This window comes from Macaca nemestrina, chromosome 12 (genome assembly GCF_043159975.1).
Source record: "Macaca nemestrina isolate mMacNem1 chromosome 12, mMacNem.hap1, whole genome shotgun sequence".
NCBI classification, from domain to species: Eukaryota; Metazoa; Chordata; class Mammalia; order Primates; family Cercopithecidae; genus Macaca; species Macaca nemestrina.
The window spans coordinates 21,062,071-21,086,616 of NC_092136.1; the positions used below are offsets into that span (position 1 = coordinate 21,062,071).

General features: G+C 52.2%; 1 protein-coding gene and 1 non-coding gene across 5 annotated transcripts in view; one reads left to right on the forward strand and one right to left on the reverse strand.

Moving 5' to 3' along the window:
- The window catches only part of LOC105471620 (CD82 molecule), a 55,817-nt gene that overhangs the window by 25,586 nt on the left and 5,685 nt on the right, over positions 1 to 24,546 (reverse strand). For 2 of the 4 annotated variants that reach the window (XM_011724186.3, XM_071074811.1), the window contains exons 2-3: positions 7,494 to 7,575; positions 339 to 421 (exon numbers count right to left, since the gene is read on the reverse strand). In XM_011724186.3, coding sequence (XP_011722488.1) covers positions 339 to 401 — 63 coding nt within the window. In that variant the 5' untranslated portion in view covers positions 402 to 421; positions 7,494 to 7,575. Of the gene's footprint in view, positions 1 to 338; positions 422 to 790; positions 919 to 7,493; positions 7,576 to 24,546 lie in introns of all 4 variants that reach the window. The other 2 variants (XM_011724187.3, XM_011724189.3) reach the window with 2 other exon arrangements.
- LOC112424921 (U6 spliceosomal RNA) lies at positions 19,131 to 19,237 on the forward strand. Its single transcript, XR_003015886.2, has one exon. It is a non-coding gene; the product is annotated as a U6 spliceosomal RNA (small nuclear RNA).

The window sequence follows — 24,546 nt, forward strand, 5'->3', positions numbered from 1 at the left end:
CTTCTAGCAGCTCCTGCTGTTGAGTTAGGGGGATGCCCAGGGGCTCTCCTCTCCCTCCCCATACCCACCTCCAGCCCTGGCCAGCCCAGGCTTTGGGTGCTCTAGGAGAGGGGAAGGCCGGGTCAGGAATCTAGTGCTTTGTCAAAGGACCAGCTGGGAATGCCGGGGAATCTCCTTGCTACCCCCAGCAGGTTCCATTGGAGATAGTTCGTCCTCAGTCCCCACCCACCAAATCCCCCCAGTCCCCGGCCCAGTCGGCTCTGGAAGGAGTCAGGCTGGGATGCCCCTGGGAGGAGAATCTTTTCGGAGGTGGTCAGGGCGGCATGGGACATACTTACAAAGAAGATCAAGTTGAAGAGGAAGAGAAAGTATTTGGTGACTTTGATACAGGCTGAGCCCATCCTGCCAGTCCTGGAGCTTCCTGGGGGAAGAGAGAAGGCAGGCAGGCCAGTGAGGGGATAAGCTCGGTCTGCCCTTGCAGCAACCCCAGGAGATGGGTACTAACTCTGTCCCTGTCTTACAGGATGCAGAGGCCCAGAGAGGTTAGACAACTAGCCCAAAGCCACACAGCTAGGAAATGGGGTCCCACGAGTAGTCTCATGTGCCAGGCACCTGATGCTTGGCAGTTAGGATCTGGGTCAGCCACTGCACTGGGGTTGGGGCTGGTGGGAGCAAAATGACAGAGGGAGACCCTCACCCCTCACCTCCATGACCCAGGCTCTGAAACTTGCACAGATAGACTCTGTTGGAAGACAGGGGGCTAGGAAGTTAGTGATCCATTGACACATACCCTGAGGTGAGACCTGTGCTTGTTCCACAGACTCCCTCTGGGACTAGGGGCTGGGAGTTGTGGGGTCTGCCAAGGTGAGAAGGGGAATTCTGGCTTCTCAGAAAATGGGTGAGTGTCCCGGCTTCTTACTACAAAGGGAATAAACATGCATTGTAGAACACCCAACAAATACAGAAAAAACAGAAATCAAGCAAAATGTATCTCACCCCAGAGATTAAAAACTGGCATCATTTTAACAGCTATAATTCGTGTGTGTGTGTGTGTGTGTGTGTGTGTGTATAACAAATGGTTCTAAACAAAATTGGGCTCATTCTGTATAGTGTTTTGTAGCCTGTTTTTTTCATTCTATGATCTTCACTCTCTGTATGTTGATAAAATGCTCTTCATAGTTTCATATGCTGCATAGGCTTCCATCCTATTAGTACTTATTAACATTTGGGGGCTCACAGAGTCCCCCCAAAAATTCATGTGTAGTTAGCATTTTGTGATGCTAATAATTTCTGGGAGCTCATGGACCTCAGGAAACCCATTCAGGAACCCCAGTGGCCCCAGGTTAAAGTCCCAGATGTGGCCATCCCGTAAAGCATTTAACTGATACTCTAAGATCGGACACACAGGTTGTTTCCAAGTTTTCACAGTCTCCCCGATGACACAAGCTGTGCTTCTGAAATGACACAAACCATGCGTTGGCATGCTGTGCCCCCTCCACTCCAAAAGACCCCAGGCGAGGGGAGGGCCCCGGGAGGAAGAGGGAAGCTAGAAGCTGACTGTCCTCACCCTAACTCAGAGGCCAGAAAACCCAGGAGTGCCAACCGCCAGCCTTCAGACCCTGTGGGGCAAAGGGAGCCAGGACCGCCGGGCAGCTGGGGCCTGGACAGCTGGCCTGGGACAGCTGCATGGGCAAAGCTGGGCTCGGGGGGTGGAGGGGAAGGCACCAGGCCCACTTGTGTTTCCCTGCCTTATGGAGGGGGAAGGGCAGGCCACAGAGCAAAGGGAAAGGAAAGCCAGAGCCTGGGCTTCACTCCTTCTTCCTCCGGCACCGCTTGAAAGTCTTCAATTTCCCCAGCTACACACAGGTTCCCTATTCTTTTCTGGACATGCTAACCATCAACAATCCTCCATCCTCCTTGTCAAGTGGGAGCTCAGCTTCCACTTCACACATCTCCGGTGATGGGGAAGGTGGCTAATGAGGAGGGCTCATGACCTCCCAAGGGGTCCAGTCCAGTTTTCTTTCCTCTAACAGCTTTGTTAGAGGACGGTTTCTTTAAGTGCCTTTCTAAAGGGCAGATTTGGGAGGTATCACCTGAAGCAAAGCTGCCCAAGTTAGGAAAAAGCTGCCTAGGTGGTAGTGAGCTTCCCATCACAAGCGGCATGGAAGCAAGTCTAAAAAAATACTCATGGGGGATTTAAGTGCTACATAGGGAGATTAGACTAAATGGCTCTTCCAGTCTAGGGGGCTCCAAGGCCTGGATCTGAGAATTGCAGAGATGGCAGTGACTCAGGAGCCAGGGCAGTGCAGCCTGGGCAGCTCCCCAGACCTAGAGAGGAGAAAACATGACTGTCCTGTGCCCAGAAAGCCAGCGATCTTCGATGCCCAAACCCCGTCCTGGTCTAGGAAGGCCTCCTGGGGCTCTGCACTACGTCAAGGATAGCTATTGTTTTTCCTCTCTCTCACCTCCCAGCACAGAGCCTGACATACCGCAGGCACTTCACAAACTTCAGGAACAAGACAGCAAGAGAAGAGAGATTCTTTCCCAAAGCCAGGCGGCATCTGTTTTTCTTTCCTACCATGGATCTGCTGTGTTTCAGCCTGACCAGGTCTCCTTCTAGTAAACAACATGGGGCATGCCCTGAGAGACCAACCCAGGTTCAGTGCCCAAGCAGCAGTAGCTAAGCCACCCCTTCACCACAAGAACATCCACTAACTGCAGTCCAGCAACTAACTATGCGTCTCGGCAACGGGGCCATTGGCATCCTTGTGAAATTGGAGAAGTGTGGAAACCGTTCTTTGGCAACCCTGAGTCAGATCCATGGTGTTGCAGTTTCAGAAAGTCCGGGAAAGGGGTTTCTACACTTTCCAGCTCACACGTCCTCTGCTCAGCCCCGCGGGGGGGCATTCAGCAAAGGGCAGCTTTTAGAAAAAGAGTAAGTATAGGCTGGGCACGGTGGCTCACGCCTGTAATCCCAGCACTTTGGGAGGCCAAGGCTGGCAGAACACCTGAGGTCAGGAGTTCGAGACCAGCCTGACCAACATGGTGAAACCCCATCTCTACTAAAAACACAAAATTAGTCGGGCGTCGTGGCGAGTGCCTGTAATCCCAGCTACTTAGGAGGCTGAGGCACAAGAATTGCTTGAACCCAGGAGGCGGAGGTTGCAGTGAGCCAAGATTGCGCCACCGTACTCCAGCCTAGGCAACAGAGCGAGACTGTCTCAAAAACAAAAACAAAAACGAACAAAAATAAGAGTAACTATGACGTCTGTAAGGAGAAGGAGTGGCCGCCAGGGATTAGCAACCACTACAAGTGGCCATTTTCAGACATCATCCCCCATCATCCTCACAACCAGCCCAGGAAGTGAGTATTTCTATCCCTGGCAGACCAGAGGCTCAGACAGGTTCAGTAACTTGTGCAAGTCACACAGCTCATAAGTGGCAGTGGTTTTCAGAGCCCAAGATCTTTCTTCTGTGAAGTGGTCCCTTCTGGGCAGTAGCTGGGATTATAAAGGGATCTCTAGGGATGGCTGGGTTTCCTTTGTCCAGTTAGGTGTAAGGATGAAAGGGCTGCTCAGAGGAGCTCTGCTCGGAGGGCAAGGAGGAAGCTGGGAAACCTCGTCACCAAGGCTGACGTGGCTGGGCTGGTATTCCCATGATATTCCAGATCCCAGGCAAGCTTGGCTGGTCCCTTGGTCACGCACACAAATTGTATCAGGCACTGGGCTAAGCTCTTCAGAACCTCTACGTGCAAATGGAGGCACAGAGGAGAGAAGGAGCCGCCCAAGGTCACAAGTAGGAGGACCGGCAAGGACAGGGCCCAGGCCGCCTGGCCCCTTACACCACCCATGGGCTCCATCCCACACAGGAGGCAGCTGGGTGGGTCTGAATGCTGAAATGAGAGCCAGGCAGCCCAGTCAAGTGGGACAGACCCAGAGGTACCTGGACATCACCCGAGGGAGGAGAAGGTGCTGATAACTGGAACCTGGGATGGGCGGCTCCCAGGCACACTGGCCAAGATCCAGAAGACAAAGTCTTCCTGCCCTGCAAGTGCAGATGCTTCTGCCTTCAAAGTGACAGGGAGCAGAGGGTGAAGAACAGTCTCCACACTCAGCAGGAGATGGGCAATCCCACACAGACAAGGGAGTCAGCTCAGCCCGAGGACTGAGCGGGGACACACCCAGCTCACCCATGATGGGCTGTGGCATCAACTTCAAGGAATCCACAACCACCCCCAAGGTTCAAGGAGCTCCCAAGGTTGAATTCAGAAGGTCAGGGGTTATGCCTGGATCTGCCCTCCCATACTGAGAGCGGAGTCTCAGTTTGCCATCCATGAGACAGAAATAAGGATTGGTGTGGAGCCAGGGTTGGTAAACTGCAGCCTGCAGACCAAATCCAGCCCCACTGCCTGTTTTTTATACAGCTTCTAAGCTAAGAACAGATTTCTCTCTTTTTTTTTTTTTTTGAGACAGTCTTGCTCTGTTGCCCAGGCTGGAGTGCAGTGGCACGATCTCGGCTCACTGCAAGCTCCGCCTCCTTGGTTTATGCCATTCTCCTGCCTCAGCCTCCCGAGTAGCTGGGACTACAGGCACCCACCACCACACTCAGCTAATTTTGTTTTTGCATTTTTAGTAGAGACGGGGTTTCACTGTGTTAGCCAGGATGGTCTTGATCTCCTGACCTTGTGATCCGCCTGCCTTGGCCTCCCAAAGTGCTGGCATTACAGGCATGAGCCACTGTGCCTGGCCCAGATTTCATATTTTTAAACAGTTAAAAGAAAAATAAAAAGATTCTTTAATGCATGAAAATTACATAGAATCTAAATTTCTGCACACAGCCATGCCTACTGGTCTGTCTGGCCCTTTACAGAAAAAGCCTGCCGGCCCCTGGTGTAGGGGATCAAATGGTGCACCCGAAAGTCTCTGTAAGAGGCAGCAAGGGTCGCCGGGCGCGGTGGCTCACTCCTGTAATGCCAGCACTTTGGGAGGCTGAGGTGGGCGGATCACGAGGTCAGGAGATCGAGACCATCTTGGCTAACACGGTGAAACCCCGTCTCTACAAAAATATAAAAATTAGCCGGGCGTGGTGACGGGCGCCTGTAGTCCCAGCTACTCAGGCGGCTGAGGCAGGAGAATGGTGTAAACCCAGGAGGTGGAGCTTGCAGTGAGCCGAGATTGCACCACTACACTTCAGCCTGGGCGACAGTCTCAAAAAAAAAAAAAAAGAGGCAGCAAGGGTCAGGACCACCCTTGGCATGGGAACTTTGGAGAAAGAAAACAGTGGGGTGGCAGGAATTGATTGTGACTTAGAGAGAGAAGACACAGGATCCTTGAACAAGGGTTCAAATCCTGACTCTGCCAATGTGTGGCCACAGAGGAGGGACTTCCTGGGCCTCATTCATCTCCTAGGGGAGTGGAACTCCCAACTGGACTCCCGTCCTGAAGAGGGAGTGAGGTCAGCGCCTGGTACAGTCAGGACTCGGTGACCCGGAGCTGGGGCTGACGTCTGTATCATCATCAGTTGGCTCAGTACTTGCAGGAGAAGCGAGGGATGAAGATTTAATTTACAGATGATCTTAAACCAAAAGAATGTCCTCCAATGTTATGCTTTCTTGTGTATACTTTTGGTAAACACTGCAGAGTCTGCTCAAGCTTTCCTGTGTTAAAAACACCGACAATTCAAGGGAATGAGATGCAAGCACATCTTATGGAAACTTCCAGAACAGTCACAGAGAACCGTGAGCAGCAGGATGTAGGTACTGATCTTTGTTATGGTGGTGGTTGTTGTTTTGAGGCACTCTCGCTCTTGCTCTGTCACCCAGGCTGGAGTGCAGTGGCACAATCTTGGCTCATGGCAATCTCTGTCTCCTAGGGTCAAGTGATTCTCCTGCTTCAGCCTCCAGAGTAGCTGGGATTACAGGTGTGTGCCATCATACCCGGCTAACTTTTGTGTATTTAGCAGAGACGGTTTTGCCGTGTTGGCCAGGCTGGTCTTGAACTCTTGACCTCAGGTGATACACCTGCCTAGGCCTCCCAAAGTGCTGGGATTATAGGTGTGAGCCACTGTGCCTGGTGAGGTGCTGATCTTATGTTATACTTGACACCAGGTAAATTGACCATTTCTGAGCAACTACAATTTTAATTGACCAAATATATCATTTTATGCCAGATCAGTTTGTATAATAAAATTATTATATTCATATTTTGCCAACTTCTACTCATCGTTTAACACTCATCTCCGAAATCACCACCTCCAGGAAACTTCCTACTCCAGCCAGCTTTGTCATCACTACCACTGCCAACCCCTGACCCCCAAGACACATGCTGGTTAGACGCACTCCCTCTCTCCTTCCTTCCAGTGGCACTGGAGACCAGAGCAGCTCCATGAACAGGCTCTGGCATCAGGCTGCCTTGGATTTGAATGCAGTTCTAATGCCTCCTAGCTGTGTGACCATGGACAAGTGACTTAACCTCTCTGAGCCTCACTTTACTCATCTGTGAAGTGACAAAGATAAAACCTATTTTGCAGCCTGGGTGTGGTGGCTGAAGTCTGTCACCCCAGCACTTTGGGAGGTCGTGGCAGGCGGATCACGAGGTCAGGAGTTCGAGACCAGCCTGGCCAACATGGTGAAACCCCTGTTCACTAAAAATACAAAAATTAGCTGGGCATGGTGGCGGGTGCCTGCAGTCCCAGCTACTCGGGAGGCTGAGGCAGAGGAATCGCTTGAACCCAGGAGGTGGAGGTTGCAGTGAGCCGAGATCGCACCACTGCACTCCAGCCTGGGTGACAGAGCAAGACTCCATCGCAAAAAACAACAACAACAACAAAAAACCCAAACCCTACTTTGAAGATTTGTCCAGACGTTAGATTAGATCATATGGGCAAAATGCCTGCCACACGGTCGGCTGTGGATAAACGGCAGTTCCTATAATGAAGTGCTGCACAGTCACTTTCTACCTGCCTGTCCATTTCCCCTGAGGACTGTGATACCTTGAAGGGGAGACTATGTTATTTATGAGAACAAGGCAGACTTCCAACAAACGTTGCCGAATGAAAGACTGGGTGGATGCAGGGATGGATGGGTAGGTAAGTGGACGAACGGATGGACAGACAGATGGAGAGACTGCCACAAAGAACACCAAGGCCTTCAAGTTCTCGGCCACTTGAAGGTAGTCTAAGATCCACTGCCCCTGAGTCTGCAGGGACTGTTCTCAGGCCTCTTCTGTCCTTGCCCACAGGGCAGGTTGGGGGTGTGTGAGGTGCTCAACCCTGGGATAGCTCTGAATGCCAGGACCTGCTGCCGAGCCTCCCCAGGGACCAGCACTCCAGGACTCTAAATGCTGTAGGAGTCAGAGAGGGGGAAGAAATGGTCCCTCCGTCCACCAGGTGGCTCACACTGAACACCTGAGGGCCACGCTCGGTCTCCGCCTTCCTTGCCCCACAGCCCAAGCGTGTCCCCTCCAACCCACCACTCCTCTCGGCCCAGGACTTACCTTCCACGAAACCAGTGCAGCTGGTCACAGGACCCACGTCTGCCCGTGCCCACGTGTCGTCCACACAGCAGCAGGGAGGACTCTGAAAAACACGGCCCAGATCTTGTCACTCCTGTCTGTGACTCTCCAAAGGTAATGTGGCTGAAGACATATTCACTATAAATCCAGGCTCCCTGTGTGGCCGGTGGGGCCCCGCCAGGGTTGCCACTCCTCTGTCCTCTTCCCCCTACAGGCTCACGTGGCCTCTTTCCTGTTGTCCTGGTATATCAGGCCCTTATGCCCACCTGAGGGCCTTTACAAAAGGGTTTCTCTGCCAGAATTACTCTTTTCCCATATTTCCCCACAGGCCTTGGCTCGGAAGGCTGACATCCCTCCTCCCAAAGGCCCCCCTAAACACCCAATCTATTCAGAAGGCCTCAACTCCAGCTGCTCATTACAATCAACATAGGCCATGCCCAGGCCCCCTGCCCCAACCAAGTCATCAGGATCTCTAGGGGTAGGGCTGGGCTCCCCAGGAGACCCAAAGGAGCAGCCCGGGTTGACATCTGGGTTGTTACACGGCACCCTCACTGCAGTAGCCTATTTGTTCACTAGTGATTTCTGCATCCGCCACTAGAATATGGGCTCAAGGGGAGGGGCTGCCCCTGTCCCACTCACCCTGTGTCCCGGAGCCCAGAACAGTGCCTTGTGTATAAGAAGCTCTCAGTGTGTGTTTTTAGGAAGCAGGAGAAAAAAGGGAGGTCTAGAGAGATCGGGAAAGATTTCTTAGACCAGAATTGATCCTGCAGCTGGAGGTTTCTGATCCTTAGAATGATATCGCTGGATTGGGGTAGAGATGGGTTGCTTCCCCCTAAGATAGGAATTTTTTTTTTTTTAGATGGAGTCTCGCTCTGTCGCCCAGGCTGGAGTGCAGTGGCGCCATCTTGGCTCACTGCAAGCTCTGCCTCCCGGGTTCATGCCATTTTCCTGCCTCAGCCTCCCGAGTAGCTGGGACTACAGGCGCCCACCACCATGCCTGGTTAATTTTTTGTATTTTTAGTAGACGGGGTTTTACTGTGTTAGCCAGGATGGTCTCAATCTCCTGACCTCGTGATCCACCCGCCTCGGCCTCCCAAAGTGTTGGGATTACAGGCGTTAGCCACTGCACCCAGCCAGGATTTTTAAATATATATGTATTTGTTGAGACAGGACCTCACTCTGCTCTGTTGCCAAGGCTGGAGTGCAATGGTGTAAACACAGCTCACTGCAGCCTAAACCTCCTGGGCTTAAGTGATCCTCCTGCCTCAGCCTCCCATAGAGTTGGGACCACAGGTACACTCCACCATGCCTGGCTGATTATTTTGTAGAAATGGGGTCTCACTTTATTGCCCAGACTTGTCTCAAATGCCCGGGGTCAAGCAAGTATTTTAATCTCCTTTGGGTCAGAAAAGCTGACGGAAGCTGTGAACTCTCCCTAGAAAGATGCACACAGACGGGCAGGCACACGCTTCCTTCCAATTTCAGGAGGTCACAGACCCTGGAAAGCCCACCTGAGGCCAAGGTTTTCTCTGCCCCCATCTCCTAAATGCCCTAGAGTGGTGGTCCCCAGCCTTGGCTGCACACAGCAATTGCCCCGGGAGTTCTGAAAGTGATTGATGCCCGGCCCCCACTGCCAGAGACCCTGATGAGTTGTTCTGGGCTGCAGCCTGGGCATCAGGGTTTCTTCAGTTCTCCAGGGGGTTCCAGTATATTGGGACCCACTGCCGTGGCTCCATTCCTTACACAGGCCAGCCCCTCTGCTCCTCAGTGGGGTGCAGGCAGGCCTGGGGTTTCTGGTGCAGCAGCGCCTGGCCAGAGAGAATCTGCCTGGCACTCTGGCATCTGAAAAACAGTGTCACATGAAGCTCCCTGCACCATCTTCCAACCTGGGCTGCCTCAAGGCTCCTTCCACTCCAGTCTGTTACCCCAGAGCAATATTACTGTGCATGAGAAGACCTTTGAGATCACTGCACTTTTCAGAGGAGCCAGAGAGAGCAAGAGATGGCAGGTGGCACAGCAAGCTTGAGCTAAACATGAAGTAGAGAACTGAAGATTCCCAGTCCAGAGCTCCTTTCTCTACCTGCGGCCCTGTCCCTGCACACTGGGGCTCCCACATGGGAGGGATAAGAAACACTGGACTCAGAATCACAGAGATGGCCCTCGGCTCCACCCCTGGCTCTGCCGGGTATCTGCCACATGACCTTGGGAAACACTGCAGAGCTGCTCCCTTATCCACAGATGGGGATGCCAACCCAGCCCACCCACTGCAGGCGTGAAGGTGAATCACCATCAGGCTAGTGCATAGTAGGGCGCAATCTATGCTGGTGCCTGGCCCTCTCCTCCCACTCTCCCTGCCTGAAGATGCCACATCTGCCACACCTTGCCAGCTGTGTAGCCTTGGGTGATCACCTTACCACTGTGTCTCAGCTTTCCCACCTGTAAAATGAACTTAATAATGGGTTGTGGTCAGGCTTAAAGAGTTTGTATCTATAAAGTGCCTGGCACCCAGTAAGTGTCACATAAATGTTACCAACTATGGTGATGATGATGATCTGGAAAAGTTGTTGTTTTCCTGACCAACAGTCTGAAGCCCTCTGAGGCCTGATCTAGTCTCTAGCCATGTGCCCACCCTGGAGAGGCTATGTGCCGGAAGATGACCACTGCTGCTCCTGGGTGAGGGGCTGGCAGACAAGCAGGACCAGGCTGGGCCACCTAAGGAAGGAGGAGCCTCTGCCCCTAGCCTCCAGGCTGTGCCACTGGGAACTGCCTGAGACCCAGAGGTCCAGCCAGTTTGGTGAGTTGGGCATCCGATCCCGTGGGAGCTCAGTCTGCCCAGTCGAGCAGAAAGGGGAGTGAGAAAGCCTGGCTGGGCTATTATGCCCTGGATGCCAGCCCATCCACAGGCACTCCACCTGCAAGCTGGTTCTTGGCCACCAGCTCTCTGGTCCTCTAGACTTTGTCCTGATCGCTCATGGGAAGAGACTAGGCACAGACGGCTGTGTTTGTTTTCATGTTGGACAGGTGATGTTTCCTGAAACCCCCGCTGACACCAGTGCCTGGCTTTTTGACCTCTCACTATCTTATTTTTCAATCTCTGGTCTTACTCTTATTGTTGATATTAACCCCCACCCACCAGAAAAAAAAAATAGCTGCTACTCTGGGCAACAGAAGAGTGAGCATAAGCAGGATGAGGGCCTCAGGTTTCCTTTAAGATCTAGGGTTCAGCCCAGCCACAGTGGCTCATACCTGTAATCCCAGCATTTTGGGAGGCCGAGGCGGGCAGATCACCTAAAGTCAGGAGTTCGAGACCAGCCTGGCCAACATGGTGAAACTCCATCTCTACTAAAAATACAAAAAATTAGCTGGGCATGGTGGCAGTTGCCTGTAATCTCAGCTACTCAGGAGGCTGAGGCAGGAGAACTGCTTGAACCCAGGAGGCAGAGGTTGCAGTGAGCTGAGATCGTGCCACTGCACTCCAGCCTAGGCAACGAGAGCAAAACTCTGTCTCAAAACAAAAACAAAAACAAAATCCTAGGCTTCAATCCCAGCTCTGCCTCCTCCTAGATGTGTGAGCTTGAGCAAGAGAGTTATTAAACCCCTCTGAGTCCCAACATTCCCACCTCTAACCCCAAGATGCTGGTGGGATCCCCATCTCATGGGATTGTTGGAGGAGTAGGAAACGACACGGAAGGAGCTTTGGGGTCACTGTCAGCTCCTCACCACACAGTGAGGAGATCCTGCCACTACTACCACCACCAAGGTTGGAAGAAACACATCCAAATCAGACCTTCCCAGGAATCACAGGATTTCAGAGCCCAAAGAGCCTCCCTGTTTGTCTTAGAGATTAAGGAAGGGACCCTGTCACAGGATCCCATGAACCAGTGAGACAGGCTCCGTCTCTCCTGAGAGAGCTGGGATTGACAGCTGACATTTGGGAAAAGGAGGCCGGGGTACAAGAGCAACACAGGCCAGCAGGCACCCCTGTATATTATGCCATTACTCACCGCATCCATGCAATCTCCATAAAACCCTCACCTGCTGCCCAAATGAACAAGGTAAATGGCGCAGCCCACCGTCCCACCCTTCCATACCTCTGCTGCCTACTGCCTGATCCCCCAACCCTACCCCAGATCCCTGAGGCCTGACTCTCAGCTTCCTTTCAGGAAGGAAAAGAGCAGCTCCACCAATCCTGACCGGGACATTCCTTCAGTTTGGCTGATGAGGCTGACAGATGTGGCCCTTCTCGGGAGGTTTTGCTTTGAAACCCTAGCAATGAGACTGGAGGGCCTTTAGGTAAAGAAGGGGGCCACTCTGACAGGAGAGTGCAGAGTGGGAACCAGCAGATACCTTGAGCCCACCAGCATTCCTGCCTGGACCCCATGCAGCCAAAGAATCAAGCTGAGGCTGAGCCATAGCCTCTGACCTCTTGCTTTCCACAGCCCCCTTGCTTGACTGTTTTTGGCTTCTTAGCCAGCTGCTTGGGCCCCAGACAGCCCCCACTCTCTCCCAATGCTAGGTGCCAAGACTCATGCACTCAGATTCACAGTGCCAGAATGGCCTTTGACATCACTAGCTCAGCCCACACTCCTCAGATGAAGAGACTGATGCCCAGAGAAGAAAACGAACCCCTACCCCCAACCCTTCTGGGGAATGCGCATGTTCAGTGTGTATGTTGGGGAATAGGGAGGGGACTGTGTAGGGCAGTCAGTGTGTCCCAGCCTGTTTGGCATCATGATACACATTGAGAAGTATACCTATTTGTTCAGCTCACTGGGACGGACAGATAGAACTACATCTGGCTTGAGGTTACTAGCCTAGGGCTCTGTTCTCAAGGGCTCCAGAGATAACCATCTCGACAGCTCATTGATCGGAAAGCTCTAACCTAAAGGGATATTTAGGGGCTAAAGAGAGCCTGCAAGAAGCCTCAGATTCCAGAGGACCTGACAACAGGATTCCCAGGTGGGCTCTCAGGGGCCAGCCACCTTTTGAGGCCCTCTCCCCAGTGCCATAACTGGGGGCAGTTAAATAATGGGCCCTGAGAGAGACCTAAATTCCAAATCTCATTTCTCAGTATCCACATGACCTCTGGCAAGCTGCCTGCCTGCATTGAGCCTCAGCATTCTCATCTGTAAAATAGGCTATCTAGAACCCTCCAAGAGGAAACCAGAATCAGCGTGCCAAACCCAAGGTTGTCAGCATGACAGAGACAGAGGATTCTGGGAAGAGGTCCTGTTAGGTCCCACAGCAAGGAAGTTGCATAAAGATTGTCCCTTAAGGCATGGGATGGAGACAGGGTTCCTGCAGACTGCTCCAGGGAGGTCACCACCACCAAGAACTTGAAATGAGGTTGGGCAGAGGGAAGACCTAGGGGCAAAAGGAACATTCATGAAAGCATCCACTATGGGAGTGTTGCTTCACTGATCTTATCTCATTCAGCCCCCAAACCCCAGGCAGGATTCAGGAGGGTGGCAGCACTGGCCCCGGTCACACAGGGGACAGTGGTGCAGCTGAGCTCTGCCCTCCAGACTCTCTGACTCTGGAGTTCAATACCCTACTGACTTTGTAACATTGCTTCCCACCACCAAGGTAATCGCAAGGCAGGCAGCGGGGGTCACTGCAGCCAGGTATTAAAGGGGCAAAGCCTTGGTCCCAGGACTGTAAAATCAGAGCATCCAGAGGTGAGGCCAGGCACCTGCAGGTTTAGCAAACACACAGCATTTCAGAATTCTCTCCCTCCACCAGCCAGCCATGAAGGAGGTGGACACAGAGGGCCGAGCTGAAACAGCAGGACATGAAACCAGTCCTAGCCCTCAGAGGGGACCTCATAGGGCACACTGTCCTCTCAGAATACACAGCTCATGATCCAGAGGGCCTAAGGGGCTGCCCTCCCAGGGGCCTCCCAAGTGGCCCTTCTGTGCTCAGTTTCTCTCCTGAGCCACCATGCACTGCAGTTCACCAAATCCCCACTCCAGGTTGGCCCGGAGCTGGAGTGAAACAGGAAACAGATGACTCCAACTCATCCCTGCCCTCAGGGAGCACCCAGTCCAGACAGGCACAGACATGAACGTGAGCAATTATACAAAGCAGCCTGCTGACTCCATCTCCCTCCGAAGGACAAAAGGGGCTCTCTAGAACACAGACTCAAGTGTTTAACAATGACAAATGCGAACATGTTTGCATGATTACTAGCTAGACATTGTGCCAAGCCCTTCACGTGGCTCAGTTTATCCCTACAATGATCCTATGAGATAAGTACTGTTCATCACCCCTCTATACAGTTGCAGAAACTGAGACTCAGGGTGGTCAAGGGCCTTGCCCAAGGTCACCTTGCTGGTAGGGCAGAGAATTGAACCCCAACAGTCTGACCCTCCCAGAGCCCCTGAGCTTTGTTGTCACACCATGCTGCCTGCAGAAACAAAGTTGTAAATGACAGGTAATGAAAATTACCCCACCAAGGCCCAGCCTAGATTAATTGAGCTTTATGGCCCAGCTTCCAAACCCAACCAACTGAAGACACTCTGGGGCGACACTAGGCACCAGTGACCAGCTTGCACACTGATCCCAGAGCCTAGCCAGCTAGAGTAGGTGGCTAACAAAAGGGTGGGGGCCCTGAGTAAGGTGATTAGAGAGAGGGATGGGGACTCTAATCAGGGACCCCACATGGCAGCAGGCAAGCCCTTTGTCACATCGTACCCTCCCCAGGCACTGAGCTCAGGAAGGTAGAAACAGGGCTGCTGAAATGCTACCTCCTCGAGGCAGCCTTTCCAAAACATTCTCCAGCACAGACTTTCAGGCATCACCATATGGCAGCCCTAATTATCTCATCATGAGAATTTAGGATAGACATCAGACAGGCATAGGTTCAAACTCTGGTTCTATTTATTTACCCTTTTTATTGAGACAGAGTCTCACTCTATCGCCGAGGCTGGAGTGCAGTGGCATGACCTCGGCTCACTGCAACCTCTGCCTCCCGGGTTCAAGAGATTCTCCTGCCTCAGCCTCCCATGTAGGCAGGATTACAGGCACACACCACCACATCTGGCTAATTTTTGTATTTTTAGTAGAGACAGGTTTCACCACGTAGACCAGGCTGGTCTTGAACTCCTGATCTCAAGCGATCCACCCATCTCAGTCTCCCAAAGTGCTGGGTGGGATTATGGCATGAGCCACTGTGCCTGGCCTGTCTACCCTTTCCCAACTGTCATTTAACTTTTCCGAGCTTCAATTCCTTCATCGGTCCAATGGGCTGATCCTTCCTGCCTCCCAAGGCTTAGTTCTCAGTACTCTGCAGGCCTTTAGGAGTATTTGATGGGCAGAGAGAAGAGTAAGTGAGACACAGTGAAGGCAAAGTGATGCACATAGGTACGGGGACTCTGTCTCTACAGATGCTTGGGTAAAAGCACAGAGAGATGGGCCAGGGGTAGAGGGTAGGGGTAGGGGTAACTCCAAGAACTTGGGGGTAGGGGGTCTTCTTGGCTGAGAGCTAGCTGAAGGCAGCTCGTCTTTCTCAGCCTCGGCCTCCCCGAGGTGAGGAGAGGACAGGGCAGGGCTCTGTGGGGCCTCAGCCCTCTCTGAAGTTCTTCTCCCTCACCTGTCTCTTCCCTTCTGTGGGGGTCCCTATCTCCATCTGTGGCTCCCTGGAGCCATCCCCTCTTCCTTGTCACTTGCTGTTTCTGTCATCATCTAAGTCTCTCCCTTTAACATCCCGAGAGCCTTGGAATACCCAGTGTCCAGGGCAACCTCATCCAGCCCACAGGCCCCAATCTCTAGCCTACTGAGCCCTCCCCATGACAGGAGCCCAGCTCCTGCAAGGGGTGGCCCTGAGAGACCCACTTCCACAGTCTACTGCAGAGATCTGGGCCCGCCGAGGCGGGAATAAAGGGGTTGTGCTTCCCACAGAGGGCCCCTGGTTCCCAGGCAGAGAAGCAGCCATTTAAGCAGCCCAGACACTTGGCAGCTCCAGCAGGAACGCTGGTAACAAAAGGAAACCGGCATGGGCCTGTCAGGCCTCCCTCCCCAGGGCTCCCTGGGCCTCTCCTCTGGGTTTGCTGAGGGGCTTGGGCAGAGCAAGGTACAGAGGGGAGAGTGAGAGAGGCAGGGACAGAGAGACTAAAAAGAAAGACACAGACAGACTCGAGGGTGAAGGGAGCCTCTGGTCCCCCGGAGCACCAACCTGCAGACCCTGAGGCCCTGTCAGGTCTCACCAGGAAGTCTAGGGGAGCCTGCGGTGAGGCCGGCCTGGGAGCGCAGGCCCTGCTGACCCAGGAGGACCCCACACCCACCCCTGGAGCCAGGCCAGCTCCCAGCTCCTGCTCTGGGGCCACCCCAGAGACTGCCCTGCACGTTCCGTCTCCCCCTGTTTTGTAGCCAAGAGTCCTGTTTCCTCTGTGCCTCCCAAGGAATGGGCCCACCCTCTAGCCTCCCCTACCCTGCCCTCTCCCTACCTCCCATTCACAAAGACCCTTCCCCAGCACGTCTTTCTCAGCCTCGGCCTCCCCGAGATTCTAAGAGCGGCAGTACTGTGCCCTGGGAAAAAACCCAGTCCCCCACCAAATGTGGTTCCTGAGCGGGCTGCTGGCCAGGCCTTTACGATGAGAAGGGCACGGCAGTGCTCTGAGCCAGCCACTCTGAGCCCCCTAAGGAAGCTGAGGCAGACAGAAGGGACCTGACCTCAGCCCACAGCAGCTAACACAAAATGAACATCTGGGTCCCAAACAGCCCCATCCAATCCCTTCCACTAGAGCAACTCAGGGCCATGGGGAGGAAGAGAGAAGGGGAACGAGCCCAGCCAGCTTTAGGCTGTAATCAATCACTCCCCTTCCCCAAACCTCAGCTTACCTGTCTGTGCAGTGGGGACAGTCCCTATGCCAGCTCCTAATGCAGGGTGGAAATCTGGGACCCCATCCCCGCTGGCCCAGTCCTGAACCTAGCCCTCTGCCAGCCTCTCCTCTTCCCAGGGCCAACCAACTTTCCATTGCTGATGGACTTAGCCAAGAATTTGGCATCCAGTGAGAGCTGGGGCAGGCAGAGAGGGTAGTGAGTCCGGCTGTGGGCTTGGGCGAGTTCCCCTCTCTGGGTAGTAATGGTTCATTCCTGTCCTAGAAGGAGGCGTGTGGTTTGGGGAGTAAAACGCTCTAGCACAATAAAGGGAAGTGTGGTGATCATTATCACCATGAGACGGTCCTGGGCCACAAGGAGCTAGAAAGGGGGTGTATAGATGTTCAGACAGGTGAGAAGGAAAGGTGCTAGGTGCTATTGGAAGTGGTCTGTCCCCAGGGGCCAGGCATGGGACATGTGGCAACACCATCGTGGTCTCAGATAGAACCAGGCAGGGCCTCACACCTGGGCTGGCTCCCTGGCTCTCTTCCCACAGGAAGATAGGGGCTCAGAGAGGGGCTGCCTCCTTCCCTGGGCGACCCAGTAAACCAGGCACTACACCAAGAGCATATGGGCCTGGAGAGCCTCCAGGTGTCCAGAGGAAAAGGGGACTATTTGTTCCCCAGTAGGAAAATTGATATGTAAATAAGCAGCCACTGGCCTGACCCAAGCCTCCTGGGAGGCCGCCCTCAGGTCGCCTGGGCCCCATCCTCTGGTCTCCTGTTTGCCGATCATGTGTGATCCTGAGAACACAGGACACAGAGTTATCTCTTTCTACAGATCTGGAAATTGAGGCTCAGGGGGGTTAGTAACGTGCCCGGGGAGGGTCACAACTTGGAACTGGCAGAGTCTGATTAAATCAGCCTGATTCTGTCCCTGTGCCCAATCCTTGGCCCATTATCCACCGAGGACACCCCCTACCTAGAGCAGATATAGTTCAGGCCTTAGGCCAAGCCCAACCAGGCCCCCCACTAAAGGGGGTCGGGGTGGGTGGCGGCAGAACGTAGCCTGAGCCCACTGCAGGGAAGATGAGGGACTGGCATTTCCTGAGTGCCGTGAACCCCCAGGCGCCAGTGCTAGATGTTTTGCACTTTATCTCCTGCAAGTATCAGAAGTTATCAACAAGGAAAGTAGCTTTCTTACTTTCCGACGAAGGAAACCAGGGTTCAGAGAAGGTAAGTGACTTGCTGAAAGTCACAAGCCTGAGAGTTCCAGGTCTGAGGCTAACCTTTCCCTAGCATGCACAGACTCAGCTGCACGCCCTGCCAGACCCTGCAGGGGCTTGGACCCACACCAGCCACGGGCCCTGCTCTCATGCCTCACTGGGGAGTTAACCAACCCGGTCAGCCAGTTCGCCCACTGCACAGAACCCGAGAGAGTTGAGTTGGCTTGGCCAGAGGAGCAAGGCTTCCCCGAGGGAAGAAAGTGGCTGGAGCCAGGTGTGGAAGAATGAGGAAGACTTAGGAGGAAGTGATGGCATTCAGGTGAAACTGCAGGGCCCAGGCACCCACGTGTGAGAGACTGGAAAATTCTGCATGACGTATTTTAGAAGGAAAGCACAGTTCCCAGGAGAAGCAAGCAGCTGAGCTGGGAGGAAAACCTGGGCTGAACCCCTCCTTCCCCTCAGCACCAAGGACCTCATGTGCAAGGCCTGGGCAGGAGTCAGAAACAGAGACAGCCTGGACCACCCTGTCTTGCCTCCCCATGGGTTCTTGGCCAACAGCAAAGATTCCGGGCCAGCCCTTTCTGGGATCCTGGGCCCCTTGCACCCGGGACCCACCAGCCCAACTAAAAGCCCTGGGATCCTTCATCCTAAGGCTGAGAAGAGAGAGAAAGAGTTCTCCCGTCTTCAGGGCTGGGCCCAAGATGGGCTGCAAAGACAACCCAGGTTCCAGTCTTAGCTCTTGCACCATCCCTCAACTGCCCACGGGATTCTGGGCAACTCACTGCTCTGTCATCCTCATCCTCTGTGAACATGGGCTTAGTAATAATGCCCGCCCTATTTCACAGGGTGCTGGAAGGCTTGAGGGATCGGGAATAAGTACATGAGAAAATGTCCACTGCCAAGAGCTATAAAGCATAAGGGATCATTATGAGAAAGGAGGACTCAGATGTCCCAAGCCGGGAAGTGACTTGCCCCCAGGCCACACAGCTAGGCAGTAGCAGAGCAGGATTTGAAAGGGGTCTCCTGCTGACCAGCCAGTGCCCTCCCACTGCAAGACCCTGAATCCCAAGAGAGCTTTGACCCTCGGGCTGACCCTCTCTGCGTGGATGGCGGGTGGGGCGGAGGCTGCTTACTCCACATTCTGGCTCCCTCCAGAACAGGACCTGTTGCCGTCCCAGACCAGACCCCAGCCTTGAGTTCGAAATCAAAAGCCCAGCTCTGCCCCTTTCAGTTCTGTGACCTTGGGTAAGTTATTTCACCTCCTGGACCCTCGGTTTCCTCATCTATACAATGGGACCTGGTGTTAACCCCTACCTGGGGTGGCTGACCTGACATCATGGCTGCAAAGTGCCCAGGATAGGGCCTGGCACACATTAGATGCTCAACAACTGAGGCTTCTCTCTTCTCCCTCTGTTGTGCCTTCCAGGTGAAGCCCAGGTTTGACAGGAGAAAGTTCCTGGCTTCCTGGAAAAGCTGCCCAGAACACTAACTGGGAACATAAACTGCTGGAGAACACTAGACCTTGGAAGAAGATCACGTTACTGAAGAGTTAGTCGGGGGATAAGAAGTGGAGCAAGGTGCTCGCTTTGGCAGCACATATACTAAAATTGGAACGATACAGAGAAGATTAGCATGGCCCCTGCGCAAGGATGACACGCAAATTCGTGAAGCGTTCCATATTTTTATACCCAAAGGATTATAAATTATGCTGCTATAAAGACACATGCACACGTATGTTTATTGCAGCACTATTCACAATAGCAAAGACTTGGAATCAACCCAAATGTCCATCAGTGACAGACTGGATTAAGAAAATGTGGCACATATACACCATGGAATACTATGCAGCCATAAAAAAGGATGAGTTTGAGTCCTTTGTAGGGACTTGGATGCAGCTGGAATCCATCATTCTTAGCAAACTATCACAAGAACAGAAAACCAAACACCGCATGTTCTCACTCATAGGTGGGAACTGAACAATGAGATCACTCGGACTCAGGAAGGGGAACATCACACACCGGGGCCTATCATGGGGAGGGGGGAGGGGGGAAGGATTGCATTGGGAGTTATACCTGATGTAAATGACGAGTTGATGGGTGCAGCACAGCAACATGGCACAAGTATACATATGTAACAAACCTGCACGTTATGCACATGTACCCTACAACTTAAAGTATAATAATAATAAATAAATTAAAAAAAAAAAAAAGAAGTGGAGCAAGATCCCAGCGCAGAGATGGTGTGGAGGAACCTGCCTCCCCAGGCCCCTCACTTGGGGCCAGCACAGTGGTCAGGGAAGGCCTCTCTGCTTCCACACCAGACCTGCACTGGAGAAGTTGAGGTGGGGAGCATGAGAGGGCCAGGGTTCCAGTACTAGCCCTCCTACTTTCAACATCCTCAGACACAGCAGGTCACCTGTCAGAGACTCAATTTTCCTTTCTGTAAAATGGAGATGCGGATAATCCTCTTGTCCTCCTGCACAGAAAGTTCCCAAAGGACACATGGGAGAAGGGGTGGGGGCAGGAGGGGAAGTGAGTTCAGGCCTCACAAGATGAGCCTTTATTAAACAGGACAAGGTTCCTACTGTCAGCAGCACCAGGAGCTGAAACTCACCACAGAACCCCACCCCGCCCCATCCCACTACTTTACTGGTACCCAAAGTATGGTCCAGGGCCAGCAGCTGCAGTGTTCCCTGGGAACGTGTTAGCAATGCACATTCTCAGGTGGTACCCCAGACCCACAGAATCAGAAACCTGGGGGTGGGGCCAAGCAATCTGTGCTTTCACAAGCTGTCCAAGGGACTGATGCATATCAGAGTTTGAGAACTACCGCAACACCCACCACCCACTCTGGAGAAACTTTCCCTCACTGACTCATCTTCCCACCTCCTCCTTTCCAGGAGACTGTTGGGGAGGAAGGAGTCACCTCGGGGAGAGGTCATTAAATAGTAAAGAGAGTCCATGATTAGTTAATGACACCACAGGCTCCCAGAGAGGAGAGGGTCAAAAGTCAGACTGTAATTGAAGAGAAAACACTCCCCTATATCTATCTGCCTTTCTCCATCTCCTTCTCTTTCACAGATACACATACCCTAAAAGCCTGCTCCTCCTCCTCCTGTGGGTGGGCCAACTAGAACCAGGGACAGAGAGAACGCTCCCCCACCAGTAGGGCTGAAGCGAAATTGGGAGACTGGTTAGGGTGGGAGATTCTGGTCCTCTGGCCTTGAGTTTAAAAACCATCTGACTTGGAAAGCCACTTCTAGGAATTCATTCCATGGAGCTCATTAGAGTTGAGTACAAAATATACATAGGGACAAGGCGATCATTATAGCAAGGGGAATACTAATGAAAAATTCAAAGGGCCTAAATGTGCAACGGCTGGGGAATGCTTAACCAGGTCACAGCAGATTCCTATGGTGCAATACTACGGAGCTGGGAAACTTGCTGGAGAATGCTCAATCACATGGGAAAACCCTCCCTATACAGTATTCAGTCAAAAGTGGCAGTGCAGGAAGTGGTTTGTGTGGTACAATCCCAATCTGGTATGTGTGTGCTTTTTTTTAAGGCCAAAACACCAAACTGTTCACAGCAGTTATCTCTGAGCAATTATTTCCTCCTGCAGGTCTGTTCTTTACCGCCTGAATTTTTCCACAAAAAAAAAAAAAAACCCTCTTTCTTCAATAATCAGAAAGTTTGGGGGGTTTCAGAAAGTTTGGGGGGTTTCTTGGGGTAGCCATTTGGTTTAGATAAAGTTTTTAAAAGAAAATATCTCCTTCCTATGTCAGAATCGCTGGCCTGGGGTCTTCTGCTACAAGATTTGGTTCCACCAGGGAGTTTCCACATTGTGTGTAATTCCAACAAGCAAGATCAGGATCAACATGGGGAAGCCAAGGGTGGGTGGGTTTGCTCAGATTCCATCCCCTATTTTCTAAGAGTCAGTTCTTTCCAGAAATAAAAAATCATGAGCTCTCCAAGACTTGAGGTGCGTGAGCAAACGCTGGATGTGGTCCATGGGATCAGACTGGGCAGGTAGGTTGACTGCATGGAGCACAGAGCTGCTCACACCACTAAGACCCTGTGACTCTAGACATAAGCCCTCAATTTTGCCCTCAACTCTATGCCAAGAGCACCCAGGTCAAGGCTGGGCTCAGATAGTCTGGGTACCAAGACTGCAGAGACCTAAGGCCTCTGCTGACCCCCCACCAGAGCTCCACACAACCCTGGAAAGCTCCTTCACTCCAGACTGGGGACCTCAGCCTTCAGAGAGGAAGACTCCCTGTCATTTCCCCCGAAGTAATGACAGGAACAGCCTTTGTTCATCATCACCACCCTTATCCTCTGGTTTCATTGAGGGTGCACTCTTCCCTGGGTCTGCCACGAAGCATTTTACCAGCATTATCTCATTTAATCCTCATAAAAACCAAGGCTCTGAGAGGCCAAGAAACTTGCCCAGAGGTGAGCAGATACTGTGCCCATAGCTAGGTCTGGCTGACACCAATGCCTAAGAAGCTAGAAGAACCCCAAGCTGTAGGCACAGCCCCAGTGGTTCCCTGACTGCAACTTGCAGGGATCGTTAGGGATTCCTATATGCACAAATTTTGAGAACCATAATGCCATGCTATACCATCTCCTGGCAAACAAGGAGACTTGCTCAACCCTGCCAGGAGAGGGTGTGGGGCAGAGAAAGTGGATAAGAGGGGCTTTCAGATGGAAAACAAGTGACTAGTTCAGAGTAGAGGACACATCCTCCCTGCCTCAGTTACCCCACTGCTGTGTGTTCAGAAAGGCCAGGGTCAGGGAGGTGGGCTAACTACATGTCCAAGGGTGACTCAAGGCCTAGACACTCACTTGCTCCATGACCTCAGATAAATCAAACCTCCCCTGCCGGTTTCTATTTCCTCTATATACGATGATGTCTCATAGGTCCCATTGCAAAAGCATTCTAATATTCCACTTTTTAAGACAGTGAGTGGGAGATGGTTTTCCAACTGTACTAGTAGAATTTACCAATTGTTATTATTACCAGCAACAACAAACATTTATTGAGTGTTTACTTCATACCAGGTATCATTCAAAACGGTTTATGTGTACACGTGGGAACACAGACTCCCCTCTCTATTTGTTTCCCAATGGAGGGACCTCTGCCAGGGAAACACCTCAGGCCTTGCTCCGCTGCCAGCCCCCGGCCCCCCACCCCACCCCCCCCACCACCACCACCCCCCCACCGCCCTCTGGCTTCACGCCATGCCCCAGGTGGCTTATGATTGGTTCGTCTTAGAGACACATAGGGCAGGCTCAGTAGGGCCCTGCCCCTCGAAGAGCCAAGTTGCCCGCAGGGAGAGTTCTGTCTGGGCTGTTGTCTGCTCCTGCTGCCTGGTCCTGCAGGAGGCTGGTTCCTGTCCAGCACTTCCTGTGGCAGGACGGGTAACTCTGCCAGGTCCAGGACAGGCCAGTCAGCAAGCCCTCTGGGCCCCAGATCTAAAGCCACGTTCTTCCGTCGGCTTCCATTTGGGGCTCTGTCTTCAATGTGTGTTTAGCTCATTTAACCCTCACAGTAGCCCATCCCTATTTCACAGATGAGGAAACTGAGACTCAGAATGGTCATTAAGGCACTTGATCTCAACTACTGTTCAAAAGCTTTCTAAACACCACCCAACACTCAGGGCGTGTCCACCGCAGGGGAAGGCAGATTACACTTCTATTCTATTACACTCCTCTAACTCTTGTCTCCCAGCCTGGGTCGTTGAGGGCCACAGACACGACCACAGGCACTCCCTCCAAGTCTTCTGAGGCTTGACAAATTGATATTCACTTCAAACCAACATCCCATCCCTCCTTCGAAAAAATATGATTTATTCACAAAAAGAACTTCAATGTAATCCCAAGTTCGTATAATACATTTTTTGTTCAAATATGTATGGTATGTTTTTTATAGCTTCATTGTAGGAATGGGTTTTTTCTTGAGCATAAAAAAATATGGGCTCACTGTAGATTTGGAAAATAGGGGAAAGTAAAAAGATAATAAAGGTCTATAATCTAATCTATATAATTGCATTTCATAACGGGTGCATTACATGTAGTTGTCTACATTTTGGCCTGATTGAGTAGAGTTGTAAGGGAGCAGCTCTGCCATTCAGTCTCTGCAATGGTTTAGGGCAGCAGCTGGGACCTGCCCACCTACAGCCTTCCTTCCTTCCTAGGCTGCAGGAGAATAAGCCAGGCCCCCAGGAGTCCTTCCCCTGAATAAAACCCTGCAGCCGTCCACTGTGGCATCACATTGTGCCTCACTTACAAAATCCAAGTGCAGCAAATGCAAGATAATATAGTTTTGTAGCCCAAGAAGGGCTATAACTTACCCAAGGTAACACAGCAAGTAAAAGATGAGCTGGGAACAGAGCCCAGGTCCCCTGATCTCCACACTCAAGCTCTTCAAAGACTTACAACCTGCTTCCTATTAATAGCACTACCAAAAACACCGAGCACAGTAGCTCATGCCTGTAATTCCTTTGGGAGGCCAAGGCTGGAGGATCACTTGAGGCTGGGAGTTTGAGACCAGCCTGACCAACATCGTGAAATCCTATCTCTACTAAAAATACAAAAATTAGCCTGGCGTGGTGGTGCATGCCTGTAATTCCAGCTACTCAGGAGGCTGAGACACGAGAATCACTTGAACCCAGGAGGTGGAGGTTGCAGTAAGCCAAGATTGCACCACTGCACTCCAGCCTGAGCAATACAGTGAGACTCTGTCTCAAAAATAAATAAATAAAAATAAACGCTACCAAAAACAGCAGGAACGTACATAGTGCTAACTATGTGCCAGGCACTGTTTTAAATGCTTCATGTGCATTAGCTCGTATGTCATTCTCAAACAACCCTATGAGATGAGTACTATTGTTGTCTCCATTTTACAGATGCTGAAACTGATGCACAGAGGGGTAAGACACAAAGTCACGCCCAGCTGGTAAGTAGCAGAGGCAGGAATCATCCTTAGGCA